The 23,323-nt window shown below is 40.2% G+C and overlaps 1 protein-coding gene across 6 annotated transcripts in view; it reads left to right on the plus strand.

Annotated features, from left to right (window-relative positions):
* Window positions 1-22,511, plus strand: part of RIMBP2 (RIMS binding protein 2) — a 575,178-nt gene extending 552,667 nt beyond the window's left edge. For all 6 annotated transcript variants that reach the window (XM_088482099.1, XM_088482100.1, XM_088482101.1 and 3 more), the window contains 3 exons: window positions 3,396-3,467; window positions 9,817-9,951; window positions 21,496-22,511. In XM_088482099.1, the coding sequence (XP_088338225.1) occupies window positions 3,396-3,467; window positions 9,817-9,951; window positions 21,496-21,684 (396 nt within the window). In that variant the 3' untranslated portion in view covers window positions 21,685-22,511. The remainder of the gene's footprint in view (window positions 1-3,395; window positions 3,468-9,816; window positions 9,952-21,495) is intronic.
* Window positions 22,512-23,323: the final 812 nt, after the last annotated feature.

Consider the following 23,323-nt stretch of genomic DNA (forward strand, 5'->3'; position numbering starts at 1 on the left):
GAGACAAAGATTGAACTCTTTATCGTGAATGCCATGCGTTATGTTTGGAGGAAACCAGGCACCGCTCATCACCAGGCCAATACCATCTCTACAGTGAAGCATGGTGGTGGCAGCATCATTCTGTGGGGATGTTTTTCAGCGGCAGTAACTGAGAGACTAGTCGGGATAGAGGGAAAGATGAATGCAGCAATGTACAGAGAAATCCTGGATGAAAACCTGCTCAGAGCGCTCTTGACCTCAGACTGGAGCGATGGTTCATCTTTCAGCAGGGCAACGACCCTAAGCACACAGCCAAGATATCAAAGGAGTGGCTTCAGGACAACTCTGTGAATGTCCTTGAGTGGCCCAGCCAGAGCCCAGACTTGAATCCAATTAAACATCTCTGGAGAGATCTGAAAATGGCTGTGCACTGCTGCTTCCCATCCAACCTGATGGAGCTTGAGAGGTGCTGCAAAGAGGAATGGGCGAAACTGCCCAAAGATAGGTGTGCCAAGCTTGTGGCATCGTATTCAAAAATACTTGAGGCTGTAAATTGCTGCCAAAGGTGCATCAACAAAGTATTAAGCAAAGGTTGTGAATACTTACGTACATGTGATTTCTTAGGTTTTTTTTTTTAATTAAATTTGCAAAAATCTCAAAAAAACTTTTTACATGTTGTCATTATGGGGTATTGTGTGTAGAATTTTGAGGAAAAAATGTATTTATTCCAATTTGGAATAAGGCTGTAACATTAACAAAATGTGGAAAAAGTGAAGCGTTGTGAATACTGGGCCTGATTCAGATTCAGAGCCGGACACTGTTTGAGAGCGCTCTGAATCAGGGCGTCCCTTTTTTTTTTTTTTTTAAAGATGGCCTCCTGGCCGCTCGCATAGCTGTGGGTGACCACCCACAGCTTATGCGAGCCGCCAGGTGATGGTCGCGATGGTCAAGACCATCGCGGCCATCGGGCTTGCAACGAGACCCTTGTGGTAGGGTCTCGTGGCCACAAGCCCCAGTGGACTTCCTGCTCTAATAGAGCAGGAAGTCCACCTACTGTCATCACGAGTGATGTCAGTAGAGCCGCCCACAATTGGCAGGCGTTCCTTTGGGAACGCCTCTGTTTGTGTATCCACACCCCCGCCCTGCCTACAAGACAGGGCGAGCTGTCGATCAACATAGACAGCCGCCCCTTTTGTAATGAGTCCCGAAGCGAGAGAATTTCTCTCTCGCTCCGGGGCTCGCTCATGCACAGTGGGGGACGATCGACCCGCTTGCGAGCGCTGTGCACTCGCGAGCGGGTCTGAATCAGGCCCATTTTCCGGATGCACTGTACATCTATCCTCTGTGCAGTGCAAGTTGCATTACACATAACGCGTGAGCGCCGTGTGACGCGGTAGAACAGAGCGTCTTTTTGTGTGTGACTTTTTCCCTTCAAAAGTGACTTATTTGCAAAGGGATGGGAATAGGATGCACAAGAAGCTTATGCTGATTGAATTGATACTAGAGAATCCCAGTGGTAAACACCTTAGTTATGGAAGATATTATGGATATTAGTTACTAAGGATATTATGGAGATAATGAGTCTGTAATTTAAGGGTATTTGTGATAAAGATTTTGGCTAAATGTGGTTCATCAATCACATTGTGACAGCAGTCTGAAAAATGGGCATTAATCTCCTCTACCAAGTAGTGTACGGCACCGCAGTTCACACATTGCATGGCCCCAAGACCTTTAATTTGGTATATGTTGTGCCCTACTCAGACAACAGCATCATGGCAATATGTCACTCATAAAAGTCGTCCTTCTGCTATTAATATATAGATGGGGCATGCCTATATTCTGTGTGTGACTGCGGCTATATCTGCAAAATGTAACGTTACAGTGTCAGCCGCTATGACACTGTAACGTAGCATATAGCAGGCAGATATAGCTGCAGTCACACACAGAATATAGGCATGTCCCATATCATTTTAATCAGCATAAACTGCTTGTGCATCCAATTCACATTGCTTTGTGAATAAGAAGGAGGAAGGATGCTTGGTGCTACCGAGTTGCACAGAAGGATGCTTGGTGCTACCGAGTTGCATGGTGTGACTAGAAGGGCTGTTTAACGTGCAAGGAGGCTAGATGTATGTGGCACATCTGTACCCATGCAGAGTTGGTCGCATCTCACGTTTATGGCCAACTCTGCACAGGTTGCAAAATGTGTTTTTTTGCCCTGGACACATTTTATGTTTGCCCTTAGATGCAAATTGAGTCCAACTCTGAATCAGATCCGATGTCTCAGCCATAGCAATGACGTCGGTTGTAGTTTGCCACCCAGGCTTTTAAACATATACAGTACAATGGGCAGATTTATTAGCAGCTAACTAGTATTTTAGTGCCATTATATAATACAGTGCTTTCCAGTGAATCATTCATATGAGTCTGAAGCAATTTCTGATGAATGTGACAGGAGGTCACCAAAGCAATTGCCAGGATGTTTGTTGCAGGCCTGGATTTTTACAGTAAAGATTTGAATAGGTAACTGACACTGTGCCTTAAGCAGCATGTGGTTGAATAAACAGGTAACACAATTTTAGCAGACAGAAAAAGGGATAATTTAATAGTATAGTACTTTAACCCATCTCAACTAGTAAACTTTTTATAAGACCAGTGAAAATTTATGAAAGCTGTTCTCCCAAAAAGCCGATATTTAATACAAATTATATGTGTGCTCACTGATAAAATGTTACTTCTTTATTTGGATATGAAATTGTATCATGAAACATTTCAGTTTCGCATGTTGCAGTTAATAAAATTAACTGTAATTCAGATGTTTAGAACAGAATGGGCCACCCACCCACCCTTCTCTTCTTTTATTTTCCCTTGTTCTTTTTCTCTTTTTATCTCTTTTTAATTTTAGAAGGTTTGCCACACCGTTGCTGCGAGATATTTTTCTTGCTTCTATACTTTTTATTTTCTTACACCGATAAAGTTAATTATTATATTATTGTTCTGAAATGTTACAGTTCTTATTTTAAAAGCATATTATGTGCTGTAATCTATTTTTGAATGTTTGACTGTACTATCTTAATGTGATTTGCTTAATAAAAAGAGTTTAAAAAAAAAGAAAAGAAGAGAATGGGCCATGAGAAAGCTGGTCTTGAACGAATAGTCCAAATTGAGAAAAAAAAATTTGTTAAATTGTAGGGTTCTACCTTAGCACACTAGTAAAACTGGACTAATCCAACACATATATTCAATAATAAATTCAGTGTGTAATAAATTAGTACTGTTCCTTCTGATACATCACTGGTGATGTGCTTAGTGTTGTGTATGACGGAAGGTGATGAATCAGTTATTAAACTTTACATTAACAAATCAGCATGATGTACAAGATAAAATGCTGTAAACTGCAATTTCTAATCCTGCAGGCGGAGATAACATTTTGCACAGGAGATATCATTACTGTGTTTGGTGAAATTGACGAAGATGGGTTTTACTATGTAAGTATTAGAATTAGCATACATGCTAGTCTTACCATTACATAATTACCAATGTGTATTTATTAGATGGAGTTGTTACTCTGCAATCTGACATTTTTGTCACACATCAAATGGATTTGCCACTTTCTACAATATAATATATAATTTGCCTCAGAAGTGTCTGCATTTTAGGGGTATAATACTGTAGTTAAGTACTAATTGTATTTGTTTTTATTTTACCTGTTTGATAATGTATGGATGACTAAAATGACACATTAAGATCACCATACTATGTATTCTTCACTAGATTATAGTTTGTGTGACCGCCATTACAGATGTATGTCTGTGCTGGGCTTCCTTCCTGCTCGTTGTGTTATGAGTTATATTCAGTCTTTAGTGGATCCCTCCTTGATAAAATATATGTGTCCCCCACATACAGCAAGCAGTCCTGTCAGAATCAGAGAGCTGGTTTGAGCTAAATTTGCAACAATTACTGCAAAAAGAAACATACTGCAAATCCTTCCATAGCTCTTCAATAACCCAACAGGTTTCACAGAGCTCTATAGAAGTATTAGGGATGGACTGACCAGTGTTTAGTACTCTCGTCAGATTTCCAGGAGGAGAAGGCGTTTGCTGGCGTGGCGTATTCTATTAAGAATAGTCCTTTAAATAGGGAGTTACTGTATGCTTTAGGAACTGAGTGAAAGGACAAGTTGGCAAAGGCTTCAAACATACCATATTTTCAACAGAAAACCATTAGTCAACCATTACAGTGGTTCTCAAACTCGGTCCTCAGGACCCCACACAGTTAACGTTTTCCAGGTCACCCAGAAAGTGCACAGTTCATTATTCATTACTCACTGACACATTTTAAAAGATCCACAGGTGAAGCTAATTATTTCACTTGTGATTCTGAGAGGAGACCTGGAAAACATGCACTGTTTGGTCCTGAGGACCGAGTTTGAGAACCTGTGGTCTAGTAGTTTTGGTTAAAGTAGAGATGCCCAAATATCCAATTTTAGAATCGGAAAAGTATCCTAGTACTGTGAGAAGCTGCATTCCAAGGATCAAATATGGTCATCGCCAAGTGCTGCATGGTAATATTTTTGATCGTAGTTATATAGCCATTTCATTATATTGTCTGACACTTCTCTATGGGGCCGATTCAATTAGCCATGAGCCAAAAATTGCAGAATGCATTAGAAATTTCCGTTAATGCGGGTCAATGGGAGTTAATGAGGATTTTAATTTGCAACTTAAGACCTGGTGAAAAGGCAATATATGCAGTGCAGTAACGCTGGGACACCCCTCCCAATGCATACTAATGTATTTAGAAGTTTTTAAATAGGAAAATATGACCAATAACAAGACATGTCATTTTTCAGGTGATTTCTCTAAAAGCAGTAAATGGGTTATATGATGTGGGACATGTATGTTGTGTGTTGTATTGATGTGAAAGGGGTTTTTGAACTTGTTACAAACTTGTGTATACATACTTTTATCACTGTAGAGACACTTTAATGTACACCAAAATACTCCACTTTTATTGGCTGATATACTGTATACATTATTTTTAAAAGTTGCTAAAATCAACCATTTTACACCTGAACTGAATCCAGTATTTCAGCTTATGGCCACAATTACCCTCCTATACTGTACTGCTAATTTATTTGCCACTTTTCTTGAGTGTCAGGATGATTTCCCCCACTCCTTCATGTACTTGCATAGGTTGCAGACTGCAGAATTATGGCGCGACTTGCCCTTTCCAATTCAATTGCAAGGGAATTGGGAGCGCGCTTCTTGGACATACGCTGAGCAATGCACGTAATGTTAAATGTAAAACGATGCTAACACAAAACATTGGGGTATGACATGAATGATACTGGGGTACAGTGGTGTGTACTACAAAGGTGACTCACACAGAAACAAATACATACGAATGGTAGGTAGGTATCTAATAATTACAGTATATAGACCTCAGTGTGCTCACAGTCAGTGCAGTGCATGGTTTGATGGTGATATCCTCTCCCGAGCTGTCTAGTCAGCAGATTAGCTCTATGACACTATGAACATCTGTCTTTGCTCTTTGACAATTGTAATATACAGCCCCTTTGTAAAGCTCCTGATAAATATTATGTTGCCCACTTCTGGTATAGGCCTTCATCTCATGAGTGAAGGCAATGTCTATAATCTTTTCTGTCTGCCCATCCCAGGCACTGGGTCATTGAGTGATATTGTTTCTGTTCTGCACGGTGCTATGGACACTTGATGGCGCCATAGAAATAAAACATAATAGTACTAAATCGGCAAAGCGAAAGCAGTGGGTATTCTTTATTTTTCATCTGTATATTCTTCCTCTCTAATGAATCTACATCAGTGGTGTCAAACTCGAGCCCTTCAGCTGCACTGGAACTACACATCCCAGCATGCACTGCCAGATTTTGCTATTAGAGCATGCTAAAACTGGCAAGGAATGCTGGGATATGTAGTCCCAAAGCATCTGAGGGCCCGAGTTTGACACCACTGATCTACATGCATACCCGGGCAATGTGTTTGTTACTGCGGAAATCCGCTTTCAGGAATTTATTAGCTTTTGATTGTCTAAAGTTAATTTGGTATGCTTTATTTTTATGTGTCTTTTAAGGTTCATTCACATATCAGTAATCAGGTACATTCAGTGTTCCAGACCTGTTGCACTTATGTGTATATTAACCACTTAACTGGCTAATTTATTTTCCAAAAATGCCCCCAAATTGTAGATTTTATGTTTATTATCAAATTATGTAAAAAATATATATTTATACCTGATTCAATATATTTTAAATAGCTATTATTCACATAATATAATAATTGAAAAAAAAGAAATCGATAATATTGGGGACATTTAAAAAAAAATGAGTTTATAGTTTAAAAAAAACCCCACTTTACTGTATTAGCTATAATATGTATTCACGCACACATACAAAATTTATATCAATATAATAATTGCGGAAGGTCTGGACAGGGGTGGGATGGGGTTGAGTAGGGAGCAAAGACAGTGGTGTCCAAAATACTACAACATGTTTTTTTTTTTATATATATATATATATCATAGGTGTCGGTGCTTGAGAAGCCATCCTACACCACACTGCGTTTGACACTGGCACCAGCCCAGTTGTTTCCTTTTACAGCTAGAATGCCGGACCTTTGCCAGATATATATATATATGTGTATAATGTGTGTGTGTGTGTGTATATATATATATATATATATATATATATACAGTATATATATATATATTGTAGACTGTGGAATGGCAAGATAAATAAGCAGCAGCAGTTGATGGGCATTCTTGAGGATCGCCCATCACTGCTGTAATGACACCTTCGAATAGGGTCACTTGGTGGTAAGATCACTGGGAACTGCCCGATCACTGTGGAAAGCAGTGATCGGGACACGGGGTGGAGCCGGGGCTATACTGCAGCTGCCAGATGTTGCTGGGCTGTCCGATCACTGTGGTCACAGTGATCGGGGCACACTATGGGCAGAGCCACAGCTACTGTGCACCGCAACTGCACTGTGGGGGAGCTGTTGGGCTAGGAGGTCCCTCTGGCCTGCTCCATCACTGTGCCCAACAGTGATTGTGACGAATTTGATACAGAGTCCAAATTTCAAAGATCCCTTTGAGATTGGTGGCTGCTGGAAGTTTATTTTCCAGCAGCCACTGAGTGTACGTTTTTAACTGGTCACATCAGATGCGAAAGCCCAGCCTTACAGCAAATGGTTAATGTGTGTTATGTATGTGACGAGACCATACTAAAGATCTGATTAAATTAATACTGTAAACTTAAATAACACATTATAACACTTTTTGGGCCTCACAATCAGACATATGTTTGTACAAGTCATCATCATTGTAAATTTATATAGTGCAACAAATTTTGTAGCACCTGACATACTTGTAGAGATATGACAAATTTGAAGACATGATAGAGACAAACATGGTGGACAGGAATGTGGATAGCAATGAGACATATGGTAGTGAACCCTGCAAGTGAGAGATTATATTTTCGAGGGGGGAAGGGGGTAATAAGAGATAGTAGTAGCTATAGAACATTAGCCATAGCACTCCAGGAGGTAACAATGAAGGAACAGCAGTGGATTAAAGTGGCGATAGGGTTGGTTAAAGTAGGTAAGTATAATGGTGCAGGGAAGTGCCGGATTAAGGGCCACATGGGTTTGGAGCTGAAAATGAAAGTACGAGTCTGTATGAAGAGGAATAGTTGGGCCAGTGCCATGTGGGCATGTACACCCCTACACTATTAGATCCAATGTCTTCATGAATATGGGAAAGTTGAAAAATTGGATAATTTTGTGAAGAAAATAGAAATGCAATTACGATTTATGGCTGACCGTGTGGCCAGCTTGTCATCATCAAGCGGTCATGATGATTGGCCTATATTTATGTAGGCCTGGGTCTGTGGTCACAGCTCCCCAAATTTGAATCTGGTCCTGGGAACAGTGGAGGAGATTAAGATGAGGCAAGGTGGAGAGACATGGGAAGCAGTCAGTATAGTGCAGATAGAGGTAGGTGCATGAGGTGAAGGGTAACAGGAACTCTCAGAAGAGTGCAGGGGCGTATCTATACTTTGGCCAGGATGGCACTTGCCAGGGGCGCCGGCCGCCACCTGGCAGTGCCACCATAGCAATAGATGCGCTCTGCAGTGCTGTGGACAAATAGGTTATGGTGTGCTGGGCACACGCTGGAAAGGATAGGTAGGGTGCGGGTGGCCACAGCCACACTGAGCACAGAATGCTGACCCGGCCGCTGCTGCAAGTTTTGTTTGCCGGGTGCCCGCTGCGGTGTATATCAGCGGTGCACCCGGCTGTCCTCACTTGCTGCTGTGAGGGTTGTGTATATAGATCCCCTTCAGTAGGTACATCTACGGAAGGGGATCTATCCACAACCCTGCTGTGAGCTCTGCTCTGCCTCCCTCGGCTCCCGCATGGTGCAGTGACTCATCTCCCAGTGCAAGGGATCGAGGAGCTGTTCGGCGCAGCACAGCACTGTGAGGTTACAGGTCAGTCTCTTCTTGTTAGTGTTGGCAGGGTAGGGGGTGGTGGTGTGTGTGTGTTATTAACAGGTCAGTGACAGTCTCTTGTTAGTGTTGGTTGGGTGGGGGGGTGTGTGTTTGGTTAACAGGTCAGTCTCTTGTGTGTGTGTGTGTGTTTGTAAGTATGTTGTATGTATGTTATGTGTGTGTGCATGTATGCTGTGTGTGTTGTAAGTATGTAGTGTGTATGTTATGTGTGTGTATGTATGCTGTGTGTTTGTAAGTATGTAGTGTGTATGTTATGTGTGTGTATGTATGCTGTGTGTGTTTGTAAGTATGTAGTGTGTATGTTATGTGTGTGTATGTATGCTGTGTGTGTTTGTAAGTATGTTGTGTGTATGTTATGTGTGTGTGTTTGTAAGTATGTTGTGTGTATGTTATGTGTGTGTGCATGTATGCTGTGAGTGTTTGTAAGTATGTTGTGTATATGTTATGTGTGTATGTATGCTTGTAAGTATGTCATGTGCGTATGTATGCTGTATATGTGTTTGTAAGTATGTCATGTCTGTATTTTATGTGTGTATGTTATGTGTGTATGTATGCTGTGTGTGTTTGTAAGCATGTCATGTGTGTATGTTATGTGTGTATGTATGCTGTGTGTGTTTGTAAGCATGTCATGTGTGTATGTTATGTGTGTATGTATGCTTGGAAGTATGTCATGTGTGTATGTATGCTGTGTGTGTTTGTAAGCATGTTGTGTGTATCTATCCATATATATATATATATATATATATATATAATTATTGAACACCCCCCCCCCTACTGTGTGGTAGGGGAAAATGCAAGAGAGAGGGGGGGGGGGGGTGCTGTCCCTTAGCTTGCCAGGGGCTCTCAGACCCCTAGATACACCCCTGAAAGAGTGTTGGGAGTTTGTCCTCCTGTAGCAGTATGTCAGGTAGAATGTTCTCGTCCTCTTTACTTACTGTATCATGCTTTATTATACTGTATAAATCCTAACGCGTGTAACAAACATACTATCTATAAGTTCACACTGGCCTGCAGTCAATACACCCCGATTACGTATATGGGTAGCAGACACATGTGATTTTTATGTATATGGGTAACAGAAAAGTGATTAGTGAGTTGAATCAATCCCAGTTAAAGTGTATTGTACAGGCATGTTACGTTACACTAATGTTCCATGATCCGTTTTTTTTTTCTACTTCGAAACATCAGTGCAGTGAATTGGATGTAATATAACATGACATGAAATGACTCACATGAAATTATATGTTGCTTGTGAAGTTATCACTGCTACTATGTTTTATTCATTCTAGGGTGAACTAAATGGACACAAAGGCCTTGTCCCCTCTAACTTTCTGGAAGAAGTGCCTGATGATGTTGAAGTTTACCTCTCGGATGCTCCATCTCGATACCCTCCAGATACCCCAATGCGAGCAAAGGTTAAAAGGGTAAGCTGCTGTACCAAGTATGTCTCCACAGTTAGGAACTAATACCCAATGTGAATAATGAGCGTTTTTCTCAACTAAGGAATTAAATCTACGGTGTCCATACATAAATTGCATTAGTCAGTGCTCAGGCTAGCTTGTTTTTTATGTTGACCAACATTGGTGTCTATGGTGATTGGTGCATACGGATCAGGAATGACTGGTAATGTATCTGTGTCAGTCTGTCTAGTCCTATTTCTGTTCTTTTTTTCCTTTTACAGACGGGTGTTTTTAGTAATAAATCCTAACGAGCATTGTACATTATGCGTGAATAAAACTGTAAGCAGTGTACATGATAATGGCTGCACGGTGGTACAATGGTTAGCTCTGTTGCCTCACAACACTGGAGTTATGGATTTGACTCTTAACTAGAGCTCCAGTGTGGAGTTTGTATGGTTTTCCCAGTGTTTTCGTGGGTTTTCCCCAGGTTCCCTCCCACACTCAAAAAATATAGTGTGTGTGTCCATGTGGTAGGGAATATAGACTGTAAGCCCCACTGGGGCAGGGACTGATGTGAATGACTATATTCTCTGTGATGTGCTATAGAATATGTGTGCGCTATATAAATAACTGGTATTTTATAATAAAATAAATGGCTTTAGCTGATTCTTAATGTTATTTGAAGCTTGATGCTTATATTTATGTTACTGAATTGAATTATATACATACATAATTGTGCAGCTGAAGACAATAAGACAAATGTGTATCTTATTTTTATTCATAAATGACCTTTCTCATGTTAAATATGATAGAAAAACAGTGCTGTAAATACAACATATTTAATTTAAGTTTTTTCCTAATAGGAGATTTTAATACTAAATAAATATCGAATATTTGTAATATTAGGTGCTATGCATGAGTGACATACATTAGTGGAAAATTCAATAAATTGAATGCAACAGTCATCATGAGTAATGTTTTACCTTTTTTACTAAAATAATCTTAAGAGGCCCATACATCAGCAATCTCAAAAGAACGATTCACAGATTCTCAGATTTTTTTCCTCTATTTAAAGATTCCCCAACCCACCAATCTGCAGATATTTTTCAGTGATTTGCAGATCATTTTTAGCAAATCACATATCTGCCACTCGTGAAACGCTCATAATTTTACTAGCTATGGTTGGCAAATTGGCTGATTGTTAGACAACCTAATTTAGCAATTCCAATCACTTTTTGAACAGAATCAACAATTGGTGAACCCCATACATTGCCAATTTTTTGGGACAATCATCTGCCAAAAAACGTCAAATTGGCCTTTAGTTTTACATTTTTAAAAAGGATGTTTATAAAAAAAAAATAGGTGTTTCTTGTTATCCACTTGTCGCTTCCATAATATGACTATAAATATATTAAAGAGCATTTTGACAAATTTTATTGAATATAAAATCCCAAAATGTGTATTTTTACACCATGAACGCTAATTAATGTTGATTTAATCTGGGGCCAGTTGCTGGAGTACACTTTTGTACCAGAAGAGCATAAAGCATGCCACTCTCGTTGCAGATGCTTTGTGAATAAATCTCTCCACATAGCCACTTATTTATGAATTTTAATAGAACAATCTAGTTTATATTATTGAAAGATTTGTATGCACTTTAAACAGTATAATTTTGACCATTAACAGATTTAGATCCCTCACGAGCTTGTGTACATTTGGATGCCATTTTTTGTGTAACACACGCGTTTCGATACTTTGCACAAAACATGTGTATGCATACACCCATAACAAGATTTTTGTGAATCTCTGACTTAAAACAATATGATACGCAGTGATAATGATGGCTGTATCAGCCAGGGGTGTTTCTAGTGAGGAGGGGGGCTGTGTGCAGTCTCCGTCACGGGCCCTCTCCTCTCCGTTCGGCAGCCGGCAGCGCTCTGAGATGTGCGCGGCCAGTGCCGGCGTTATAGACTCCGGGCACTAGAGTATGTCCAGAGTCTATAGCGCATGCACAGGTCACCGGGAAAATGGCAGCGGCGGCTATTCTGCCTGTACTGCGCATGCGCAGATGACGGGAAAATGGCCACTGCAGCCATTTTCCAGACATTTTTACAGTGCCGGACCACCGCGCCGACATGGGACTCCGGAGAGGTAAGTATATTATGAGTGCAGGGAGTGGGGTGCGGGACCCGTAACACCTTCCCTGCCCCTGGTATCGGCACTATCTAGCCACTGCTCATTGTCTCCTCCAGCAAGTGGAACTTAAATCACTGGCATTGTGGTTACATTATAACAAGTCGCAACATAACAAGTGACATATCCATTTGGACCACTGCAGGAAAGGAGATTCCTATTTTATAATTAAAGAAAAAAAAACCCAACAGATATTAGATATTTGTATTTAGCAACATTTTATATTTAAACAGCAACCCACATGTATTAATAACTGTCAAGACAATATTCTGTCTATTGACACATTATTACAATATATACAAATAGGGTGATGCAATTTAAACTGCAAAGGTCCATTGCCCTATTATGACATGTATGTCTACACACTTGTACGCCTGACATACATTAAATGCACATACTAATATTTTGAGCTGGCTGCTTCCAACTCAACATATACACGTAAGTAAGCTTTTTCATGTGAGTATTTTCCTACATCTTGTATGTTTGGTATGCAGACACGCCCAACTTTACATGAGCCCTTTAATGTACAATTCGCCAACATGTAAGACCATACAATTGATCTTAAATAATGGGCAATCAAACTGACCAAGCATTTGAGTGACATGCAGACATGGACAAATTTGTTGGTACCTCTCCATGAACAAGGAAGAACCTATATTTTTCTCTGAAATAACTTAAAAATGACAAAAGTAATTGGCATCCATCATTTTACATTTCATATTTAATAGAAATCAGACTTTGCATTGATTTTTGATTAGAATATTTTAAATAATAAAACAAATGATAATGGGTGCGTGTCTTGGCAGCCTAAAATGGTGATTGAATTTTAATATTGCTTCGCCTTGGGGTGTATTTTTTTCAGCTAAAAATACCACTTACCTGGGCACTGACTGCTTGATATTTACCCTATGGCTGTTCGGACTCTCTGTCTGTCTCTCGTCCGGGAGCTGGAGCCCGTTCCAACCCAGCGTGGAGGCCGCTGCCATTGTTGATCTACTCTGTCAGCATATTTACTGCCTGGACCCGCATTGCTGCAACTCACAAGGGACCGTGGTCACTGCTGCCCTTGACTCTCCTACACTTGATCCACCTTCCTGCTGGCCAGCTCTGGGGCATGTCAGGCCTTTGTGCAACCAGTGCATCTGTGGGTCCTCCTTCTGGCTCCGTCCCTGGAGGCCCTGTCACTATCGTAGCTTGCCTTAGCCGCTGCCTCTGCCCCCCTCAAGAAGCCTGGCTGGTACAGACACGTGCCCCCTCCTGGGACCCAGCGCCTGACTGCAGGAGCAAGACATAACAGGAGCAGAGACAGACATCACCTCTGGTGAATGTGAACTAGTGGCAGCTATAAAGAGTGAGATTCCCAGATTCCCCCTTTACATACAGGTTGCCGACAAGTATATTGAGGCTCACATCCCTGGGACTTACTCTTCAGAGCCTTTCTACCACTTAGCCTCCTCTCTCCCTCCCATCACCCCTCTGTGGCTTGCAATCTGCTCCAGAAGTGGCTGTGAACGTAAACTGCCTCTTCCATTTTCCACTGCCTGGCTTCAGCAACTATATGACATCTACCACTAATGTGGGTACCTTCTAAATGTGTTTGGGTTGACTTGCAGTACAACAGAATTTATACACCTCTTTCCCCTTGCAATTTCATGTTTTTTTTCCCATAGTGGCCAGCATTGAGCACCTTGGTTTCCACACTGCCTTATTTACTCTCAATAACAATTGCCAGTAATGCGCTTGTCTAAGCTCTGCAGTATTTATTATAACTTGCACTGCTTCCACTTTAAATTCAACTAGTGCCTTCACTTAACATTATACCTACATGGGCACAAACAGCTGGCGACATTCTCTCACCGCATACTAGCCCTACAGGTATATGAACAGTTCTATTTAGCTATGCTCTAAACACACTATAGATGGCTGGCTAGATCTTTTTTTTTAAAACAGTTTCTCGTGATGATTTTTTTCTTTTGCTAGATCGCCTGGTCTTCTGTGGTCACTTACTGGATACCTCTCATCTACGCTCCTCTTTATATTCCAAGTTTCCTATGAGGGAGTATAAAATAATCAAATCAAAACCCGAATCGATGGGAAAGGTGGCCCCTTATCCTGATATGTGCCAATTTATAAAGCTACTGCGTTCTAGATTGGTGATTGATACACCCTCTCCTGAACCATCCTCTTCAACAGATACAGTAGGTGAGCCGCCAGAAGGATGTTTGCAGAGGAAGCTCTGGTGGCTAACCTATCGCCAACCATGAGACAGTAGATTAGCAAAATCCTCTCCAATATTAAGTCACTGCTAACAAAACAAGATTTCCAGACTTTGGAGAGATAATTTTAATCTACAATTCATCAAGAGGTGGCTAACACCTTGGTGAAACATAAGGGGGCCTCTGAAACAGCTCTTAAGGATTATGATGTACTATCAATTGAAGATTGCTGAATCCATTAGGGCATATTACCCTAACATACAGTCAGGTGCATAAATATTGGGACATTGACAGAATTTTCATATTTTGGCCTCTATTCACCACCACAATGGCTTTGAAATGAAACAAACAAGATGTGCTTTAACTGCAGACTTTCAGATTTAATTTGAGGGTAATTACATCCAAATCAGGTGAACGGTGTAGGAATTACAACGGTTTCTATATGTGCCTCCCACTTTTTAAGGGGCCAAAAGTAATGGGACAAACTAAACAATCCTAAATCTAACTTTCACTTTTTAATACTTTGCTGCAAATCCTTTGCAGACAATTACAGCCTGAAGTCTGGAACGCATAGACATCACCAGACGCTGGGTTTCATCCCTGGTAATGCTCTGCCAGGCCTCTACTGCAAATGTCGTTAGCTTCTGCTTGTTCTTGGGGCATTTTCCCTTCAGTTTTGTCTTCATCAAGTGAAATGCATGCTCAATCGGATTCAGGTTAGGGGATTGACTTGGCCATTGCATAACATTCCACTTTTTAGCCTTAAAAACTCTTTGGTTGCTTTTGCAGTATGCTTCGGGTCATTGTCCATCTGCAGTGTGAAGCGCCGTCCAATGACTGAATATGAGCATATAATATTGCCCGAAACACTTCAGAATTCATTCTGCTGCTTTTGTCTGCAGTCACATCATCAATAAATACAAGGGAACCAGTTCCATTGGCAGCCATACATGCCCACGCCATGACACTACCACCACCATGCTTCACTGATGAGGTGGTATGTTTTTGATCATGAGCAGTTCCTTTCCTTCTCCATACTCTTCTCTTCCCATCACCCTGGTACAAGTTGATCTTTGTCTCATCTGTCCATAGGATGTTGTTCCAGAACTGTAAAGGCTTTTTTAGATGTTGTTTGGCAAACTCTAATCTGGTGTTCCTGTTTTTGTGGCTCACCAATGGTTTACATCTTGTGGTGAACCCTCTATATTCACTCTTGTGAAGTCTTCTCTTGATTGTTGACTTTGACACATATACACCTACCTCCTGGAGAGTGTTCTTAATTTGGCCAACTGTTGTGAAGGGGTTTTTCTTCAACAGGGAAATAATTCTTCTGTCATCCACCACAGTTGTTTTCCATGGTCTTCCGGGTCTTTTGGTATTGCTGAGCTCTCCGGTGCATTCTTGCTTTTTAAGAATGTTCCAAACAGTTGATTTGGCCACACCTAATGTTTCTGCTATCTCTCTGATGGGTTTGTTTTGATTTTTCAGCCTAATGATGGCTTGCTTAACTGATAGTGACAGCTCTTTGGATCTCATATTGAGAGTCGATAGCAACTGATTCCAAATGCAAATGTCACACCTAGAATCAACTCCAGACCTTTTACCTGCTTAATTGATAATGAAATAACTAGGGAATAGCCCACACCTGTCCATGAAATAGCTTTTGAGTTGATAGTCCCATTACTTTTGGCCCCTTAAAAAGTGGGAGGCACATATAGAAACCGTTGTAATTCCTACACCGGTCACCTGATTTGGATGTAATTACCCTCAAATTAAATCTGAAAGTCTGCAGTTAAAGCACATCTTGTTTGTTTAATTTCAAAGCCATTGTGGTTGTGAATAGAGGCCAAAATATGAAAATTCTGTCAATGTCCCAATATTTATGCACCTGACTGTATATAATCTGTCAGGGATGGTGGGTGGTGAAGATGTCCAAACCTGCCAGACGGCAGTGGAGACATACCTTCAGCTCTCAATTATCCCATTCATTCCCAAGAAAATATAGAATTCCTTGAACAGCCCTTTCTCTTAGAGGAGGTAGATCAGGTGATTTCTTCATCAGGTCATGATGGGTTTTCCATAGCTTACTAGAAGGCATTTAAGGAAAAACTCCCCCCCCCCCATTAATTGTCAGGGCTTTTAACTTCATCTCTGATAAGACTCACTTTACCAAGCAATCCCTAGAGGCCCACATCACAGTTCTTCCTTAAGAGGGCAAGGATCACAGTCCTAATACTGACATTTTGCTTAACTTATAGCAAATCGCTTGAAACTATTGCTACCTAAATTGATTCATGGAAACCACGTGGGCTTTGCTCTTGGCTGTGCAGCCAGAGACACCACTACTTAAGTTATCAACCTGGTTCATTATACCTCTATATCGTTCTCACTCTCTATCCTTTTGTCCACCAAAGCAGAAAAGGCTATTAACCGGATTGACTGAGAGTTATGACTGGTTTCTCTTGACATTTAAGACTGAGGCCCACCTGTCTCCACAGGATCTTGTCTCTTTATGACTCTGTCGGCATGGATCAGGGTTATTGGTTCATTGTCTGAGTCCTTTGATATAACAAACAGCACTAGACAGGTTTATCAGCTCACTCCTCTTTAGTTTGTATGTTGCTTTGCCAGTCAAAGCCCAGATATATCTGGCATTCAAATAGCGGGGCAGGAATATAAACTATATTTATTTGCGGCCAACCTGTTAGCCTTAACAGAACTGGTTATTTCGCTCCCTATCTCGTTATCCAAATTCAAGGAATTTAGTAATTATAAATTTTAAAATGAATTACTCCAAGTTCGTAGCTATGAATTTGACGGTGCCTGCTCCTGTAGATGTTGACTTGTGACATGCTTTCCCCTTCACTTGGAATTCCACTCAGCTTAATTACCTGGGAGTCCAAATTACTAGAGATCTCTATCGGTTGTTTTCCTTTAACTTTGTCTCCCTAATTCAGGCCATTCGTTCTGACCAGGTAGGATGAAGTGGTAAAGATTAACACTTTAACAAAACTATTATACCTATTACAAACCATACCGATTCATATTCCTCCATCGCGGTACCAGACTATGCAGCAGCTTATTAGTCAATTTGTCTGGAGCCATTCATAACCTAGATTTAAACATGACATTTTATACCATCGTAAACATTTGGGTAGACTACAACTTGCTGACATCACTACTTACTTTCATGCCATATTGCTTAACCATAAACTTAAATGAACCCGTGCTAAATACTCCAAACAATGGGTCATGGTGGAGGAATGTTGCTTTGATCACCCCATAGAAGTAGCCCCTTGGCTTCCAACACTCCCCAATATTGACCATCCCAGTCACACCCACTCTACAGAAGTTGAGAGTGCTTCACCAACTCTTAGTGTTCACTCTAGCTCCGGTGGCAGGCAGGGCGCCGGAGCTAGAGAGGGAACCTTTGTGCGCACACGCCCGAAAAGGGGGTGTGGCCATTGAAAAGGGGACATGGCCATCGAAAAGGGTGTGTGTCTATAAGACGCGTCCCCTTTTCATCACTCTTGGGGGCGTGCCTGGCACTTACTGATTCCAAATGCAACGCCGGGGGCAGCCCCCAAGCGCTGCAGACAGGGAGAATAGATACTGGGCGCATGCGCCCGGCGTCTATTCTCCGGTGGTGACTGGGTCACTGCACATTTCTCCACCCGCGGGACACTGCAACCCGCGGGTGAAGACGACACCCGCAGGCTGTGAGGGCAGGGTGCTTTTTGCCCTCCAGGAGGAGGGCAGGGCGCCGCGCCCCGCTAAAACAGCCTAGCGGGAACGCTAAACATTCCTCTTAAGGTTTTTATGCAGCAGGAGGTGTTTTCCGAGTTGGTCAGCTGTGTATTTATTAGGTTTGCACTCCATCGCTGACATACAGGCATCCTGGAGTTTACCATACTTGGTGTTTTGGAAATATTTACAACTGTAATTTCCTCACTTCTTCTTTTGGCTTCACTTCAGAATAGCCCAATGTTTTCTTCTTATTCTTTCTTGGGTGCTTTTAGCTGTGTGTTTTGTGTAATTTTCCTGTTGGAGGACCCATGACTAAGACAGAGCTTTCTGACCCTGGGCAGTATGTTTCACTCCAAAATGCCTGGATAGTCTTAAGATTTCATTGTGCCCTGCACTGTTTCAAGGCATCTTGTGGTAGACACAGCAAAGCAGCCCCTAAACAGAACTGAGCCTCCTACATGTTTTACAGTAGGTATGGTGTTCTTTTCTTTGGAAGCTTAATTTTTTCTCCTGTGAACATAAAACTGATGTGACTTGCCAAAAAGCTCTGGTTTTGACTCATTTGTCCAAAGGTCATTCTCCAAGAAGCATTAAGGATTGTCACTGTGCATTTTAGCAAATTCCAGTTTGTGTTTGTTTGTTTTTTGAAAAGTGGAGTCTTCCTGGGTCGTCTTCAATGGAGCTCAATGTCGCTCAAAAAGCATTGAATGGTGCGATAAGACACTGATGTAGCTTGTACTTGGAGCTCAGCTTGTATCTCTTTGGAAGTTTTCCTTGGCTCTTTTTCTAATATCTCACTATCCTTCTATTTAATCTGGGTTTGATTTTCCACTTGCAGCCGCATCCATGGAGTTTGGCTACAGTCCCATGGACCATAAACTTTTTATTATTTGCAACTGTAGTCACTGGAACATCAAGCTGCTTTGAGATTGTGTTTTAACCTTTACCTTTAACATGTCTATCTATAATTTTATTTCTGATATCCTCACACAACTCTCTCCTTTGCTTTCTCTGGTCCATTTATTACCTTATCTAAGGGGTTACAACAAATCTGGCCATTTTAGAATATCTTTGTAAAATGAGCAATAATTTATCTCTTTTCGCAGTTTCTTTGCTTTAATCTATGATGGCAAAGGCTTGCTGGTATACATGAGACAATAGCTTTTCATTTCATCAGTTTTCAGGAGGAATGAAGCACTGTTTCAATGAGCTGTAAATGTGCCAACAAAGTTGTACACATCTGTAAAGTACATTTTTTAAACCATTTGTATATGTTTGGACATGATTGCATAACAAGTACAGTACAATCTATGTGTTCCTAAAGTTAGTGCTGTCCCAAGTAAGTACATGGTTGCATTAATGTTTTAACTATCTGCTTGTAGGTCAAAATACTGCTATAACAAGGGTGTATTGCTCTATTGCAGTTGTTAGAGAACTTGAGGGCCGACCAACAGGCATCAGATCGTTGCATGTGGCCTGCAGCTCTTATGTTTGATAAGTTTAGGAAAAAAAAAAAAGAGAACAAAATTTTTTTTTTATCAAATGTACAAAAAAAAAGTAAGTTGATTATACAATATGTGTGTTCTGTTGTTAAAGACTGAATCATGTAATGACAGAAATACATGTTGTATTCTAAATGTTTCATTTTCATATTGAATCGCATACCACGTTAAAACTACAATGTAAACTATTGGTGTTAATAAAGGTATCTCATCACAGCATACCAGTTTGTTTCTCTTTAAGTTAACATTTGTCTGCTGTCCTTTGCTTTAAAAAAAAAAAAACTCAATGTAAAGTTGTGTTATTGTTTCTTCATTTATGCCTTTGTATGGAAAAATATTTTACACTAATTTTGTCATTTTTGTAATGACATTTTGTTTTGTTTTGATATTAATTGAAATCCACTTTTAAACTTAATTTTTACATTATTTTTTTGTGTCATCACTGCTATATTTTCTGTTTTGTCCTTGCTCATCTACTTTGGAACAGAAGAAGAGTGTACATTTCACACCTTTATGAGGCAGTGTAGCCTTCACGTAAGTGAACAACTGAAGATACCGGTGGTTTTAAAACTGAGGGTTGATGCAGATATCATTTTATTTATTCAAATTAAAGAACAACTACTGTATTACCAAAGTGCACTTCTTCACATACAAGGGAGCATTTTGTAACATAGACATCATATATCTATATCTTCAGAGGCTTTCATAGGCAATCTGTGGATCTCCAGTTGCTGCTCAAATAAAAACTATGTCAGGCATTATATAATTCAACAACAGTTAGAGAATCAATGGATACTGACCAGTGCTTGACAGAACTAGCTGTGAAAATGCATGTGCTGTTTCTTGCACCCCTGGTTTATTGGTTTTCCTTGTAACCTCTTCTCCACCCAAAACTGTTTTATAGTATAGGAGAAAAGCAAAGTAAAGTGGATTCTCTGGCTGCTCAAAATGTGGCCATTTGTGTTCTGTCAAGGAACATGTACTTGTGAATGTTACAAACCTCTCATACATAAATATATAGCAACTATATTTGTGGGGTGTATGTTTCAATGTAGTTAATTTATACAGTAACCAGTGAAAATATATTTTCCTCTGAAATCACTTCCAAAAAAACCCCTTTACCATAATGTAATTTTTTTTATGGAGAAGAGCTGTATGCTGGGTATGTTTCCTAAGGAAGCACATGTCTATGAACATAGCATTCTGCAGGATTGAAACATACAGCTCAGCTATAGAACACTTTACTCACTGCAAAACCAAGGTATCTTCAGGTGTGTACAATGGACTGTTTGATTCTATCCCTCCTCCCCTAAGAATTAGATACTGACCTTGATTTTGAATCAGATTTAGACTGAAGCCCGCATGACCACTCACGCAGGCAGCATGCAATTTGAGCTAGGAGCCGATATGTCCCATTCAGCTTCGATGTCCCAAAGCATTGGTGCAACCTAGTGGATTGGATTGTGCTTTTCCAGTTACTGAAAGGTGACAAGACAGTAAAGCATGAACAATAAATAGCATTGGTTGTGAAAGAGGGGCTTTAATCTTACTCTGATTCTAATTAAGGCTCAAGTCTTGCTGTGTGACAACCCTGTCAGTTTACTAATAGAAACATTTAATTGTATGCTTTTTTTTCCGCCCCCTTCTCCCCCTCCAAAATAAAGAATACAAGTGCAGGTTCTAAACAGGAACTGCATCACAATACTTTATTAACTTGTTCAAGTACTGTACACATGCCTGCTCAACACAGTAGAATGTACCAATTGAACTTTACCACCTAAGAGATTGCAACCCATATTCACTTGCAATTCCTCTGACGGTAACTATTGCAAGCAGAATGTAGGGGACACATGGACATTATAAAATCAAGTTTACTTTCATTGAGTAATTATTTCTCATTTGTTCCATAGGTTCCTACTGAGAATACAGGTACACCAAGAAGGGCACCTTCACCAACAGTTCATCTTCATTCTGTATCCCCTCCATCCTCTATGGGCTCAGGCAGCCCCATGAGAAGCAGAGAACGCTCTTCAAAGAAGAAAAAAGGTCTACTATCCAAAGGCAAAAAGTTACTGAAAAAGCTTGGGGCGGTAAAATGAATTACCTTTGAGGAATCTTAAAACTTCATTTATATGTTATGTTTAACGTAAACTAGAGATTTAAAGGGCACCTGATAAGGAAAAACGTGTAAAAGAATAACCCTAAAATCTTCAACTTGGTTCCAATGAACATTTCAGAGGTGGCTGTATAAGTGATATCTGTTCTTCAAAGAAATGATAACCTACAAAAATACAATCTGGCCCAATATTGAAGATACTTAGTTTATATGCAGCCTTGATGTTTTTGCCTTACTTGATGCACAATGATTTGTAATGTTCAATAGATGTACAGAATATATTCTTTGTAAGTTTTGTGTGCATCCAGTTGTATTCTAATTGTAATATTGTGATTTAAGAAATCATTGACCATTAAACCTTTTTAAAAAAAGGGAAATCCAGAATAATGAATATTTCAATATTCATATCTAGGTCATTCTGTTAGCCTACTGTTCTGCTGTTACAAATGACTTGTAGTCATAAAACTAATATTGTTCACAGCCAAGTACATCACTTAACACATCTATTCAACCTAATCAAATGAAAGCATCACCACATTCTAATTTCAGATTGGCATTCTCAAATGTACCATTACTGCAAAGATTCCTGTTACTATTTTGTAAGTATAATCCATTTGTAAGTTGTTTTTACTCTTTATACATGACTGCCTTTTTTTGTAAAGTGAAGGTTTACAAATAAACGCTCCCCTCATTGTGTCTTCAAAAGTGTACATAAACTGTATATAATGTTGTGCTAGAGTTATGGATTTAAGAAATATTGGCCTAAATGTGATTAAAGTGTTGTGTGGGTGTGTGCATGTGTACATTTGATGTGTAAATTATTTTATATAAATAAAATTTGATATTTTGTACAAAGTCTGAATATAGTTTGTTATTCAATCAACAATATATTTAAGGCACATGAGTAAACAAGGAATTATGTACCTGATAATAGGGGTTCCTTGACTCCTCCATGACAGCACATGCCAGGGGGTAAACCCACTCCTCCCAGAGTCTGGACAGGAAAAGATGACACACCGAGAAGGTACGTAAGGCACAAATTTCCCTCCTTCCTGGCTTACTCAATACAACCTTTAGTAAAAACTGAATTTAAGGATGGGTAAGTATGTCTCTATACAGGTGTTAGAGGAAACTCAGTTATCAGGTACATAACCCTTATTTCCCCTTCCTCCTCCATAGCAACACCCAAGCAGCAACTTCACTTATGGTGTGTCAACTCCTTATATTGCTATAAAGGAATAATTTATCACACTTATGGGGGAATTTAATTAGCTCCGTTAACAGGTGTGAAATAGGGTGATGGCCTCGAGCATCAACGCCTGGGGCTATTCTATTAGAGTCCCTTTTTCACTTGAGCGGCTTGCCTATTAAAGCAACGTATTAACGGGCATTAATATGTGTTAACGGCGTTAGCACACAAAATTCGCGATAAGTTCACAGATCTATGCGTTAAGTGCCTCGTTTCACCCATTGTCGGGGATTTCTTTTTCGGTCTGATCAGACCCCGAAAAATAATCTCTGATAAATACAAACTGCCGGCTGACTTCGGGGCTAATTGAGGATCAATTAGCATTGTGTAAATTACCGCAGCTAATTGAATTTCCCACTTAAAGTTGTTTTTT

Source organism: Taudactylus pleione, unplaced genomic scaffold (assembly GCF_031769625.1).
Source record: "Taudactylus pleione unplaced genomic scaffold, aTauple2 ptg000282l, whole genome shotgun sequence".
In the NCBI taxonomy this organism is placed as follows: domain Eukaryota; kingdom Metazoa; phylum Chordata; class Amphibia; order Anura; family Myobatrachidae; genus Taudactylus; species Taudactylus pleione.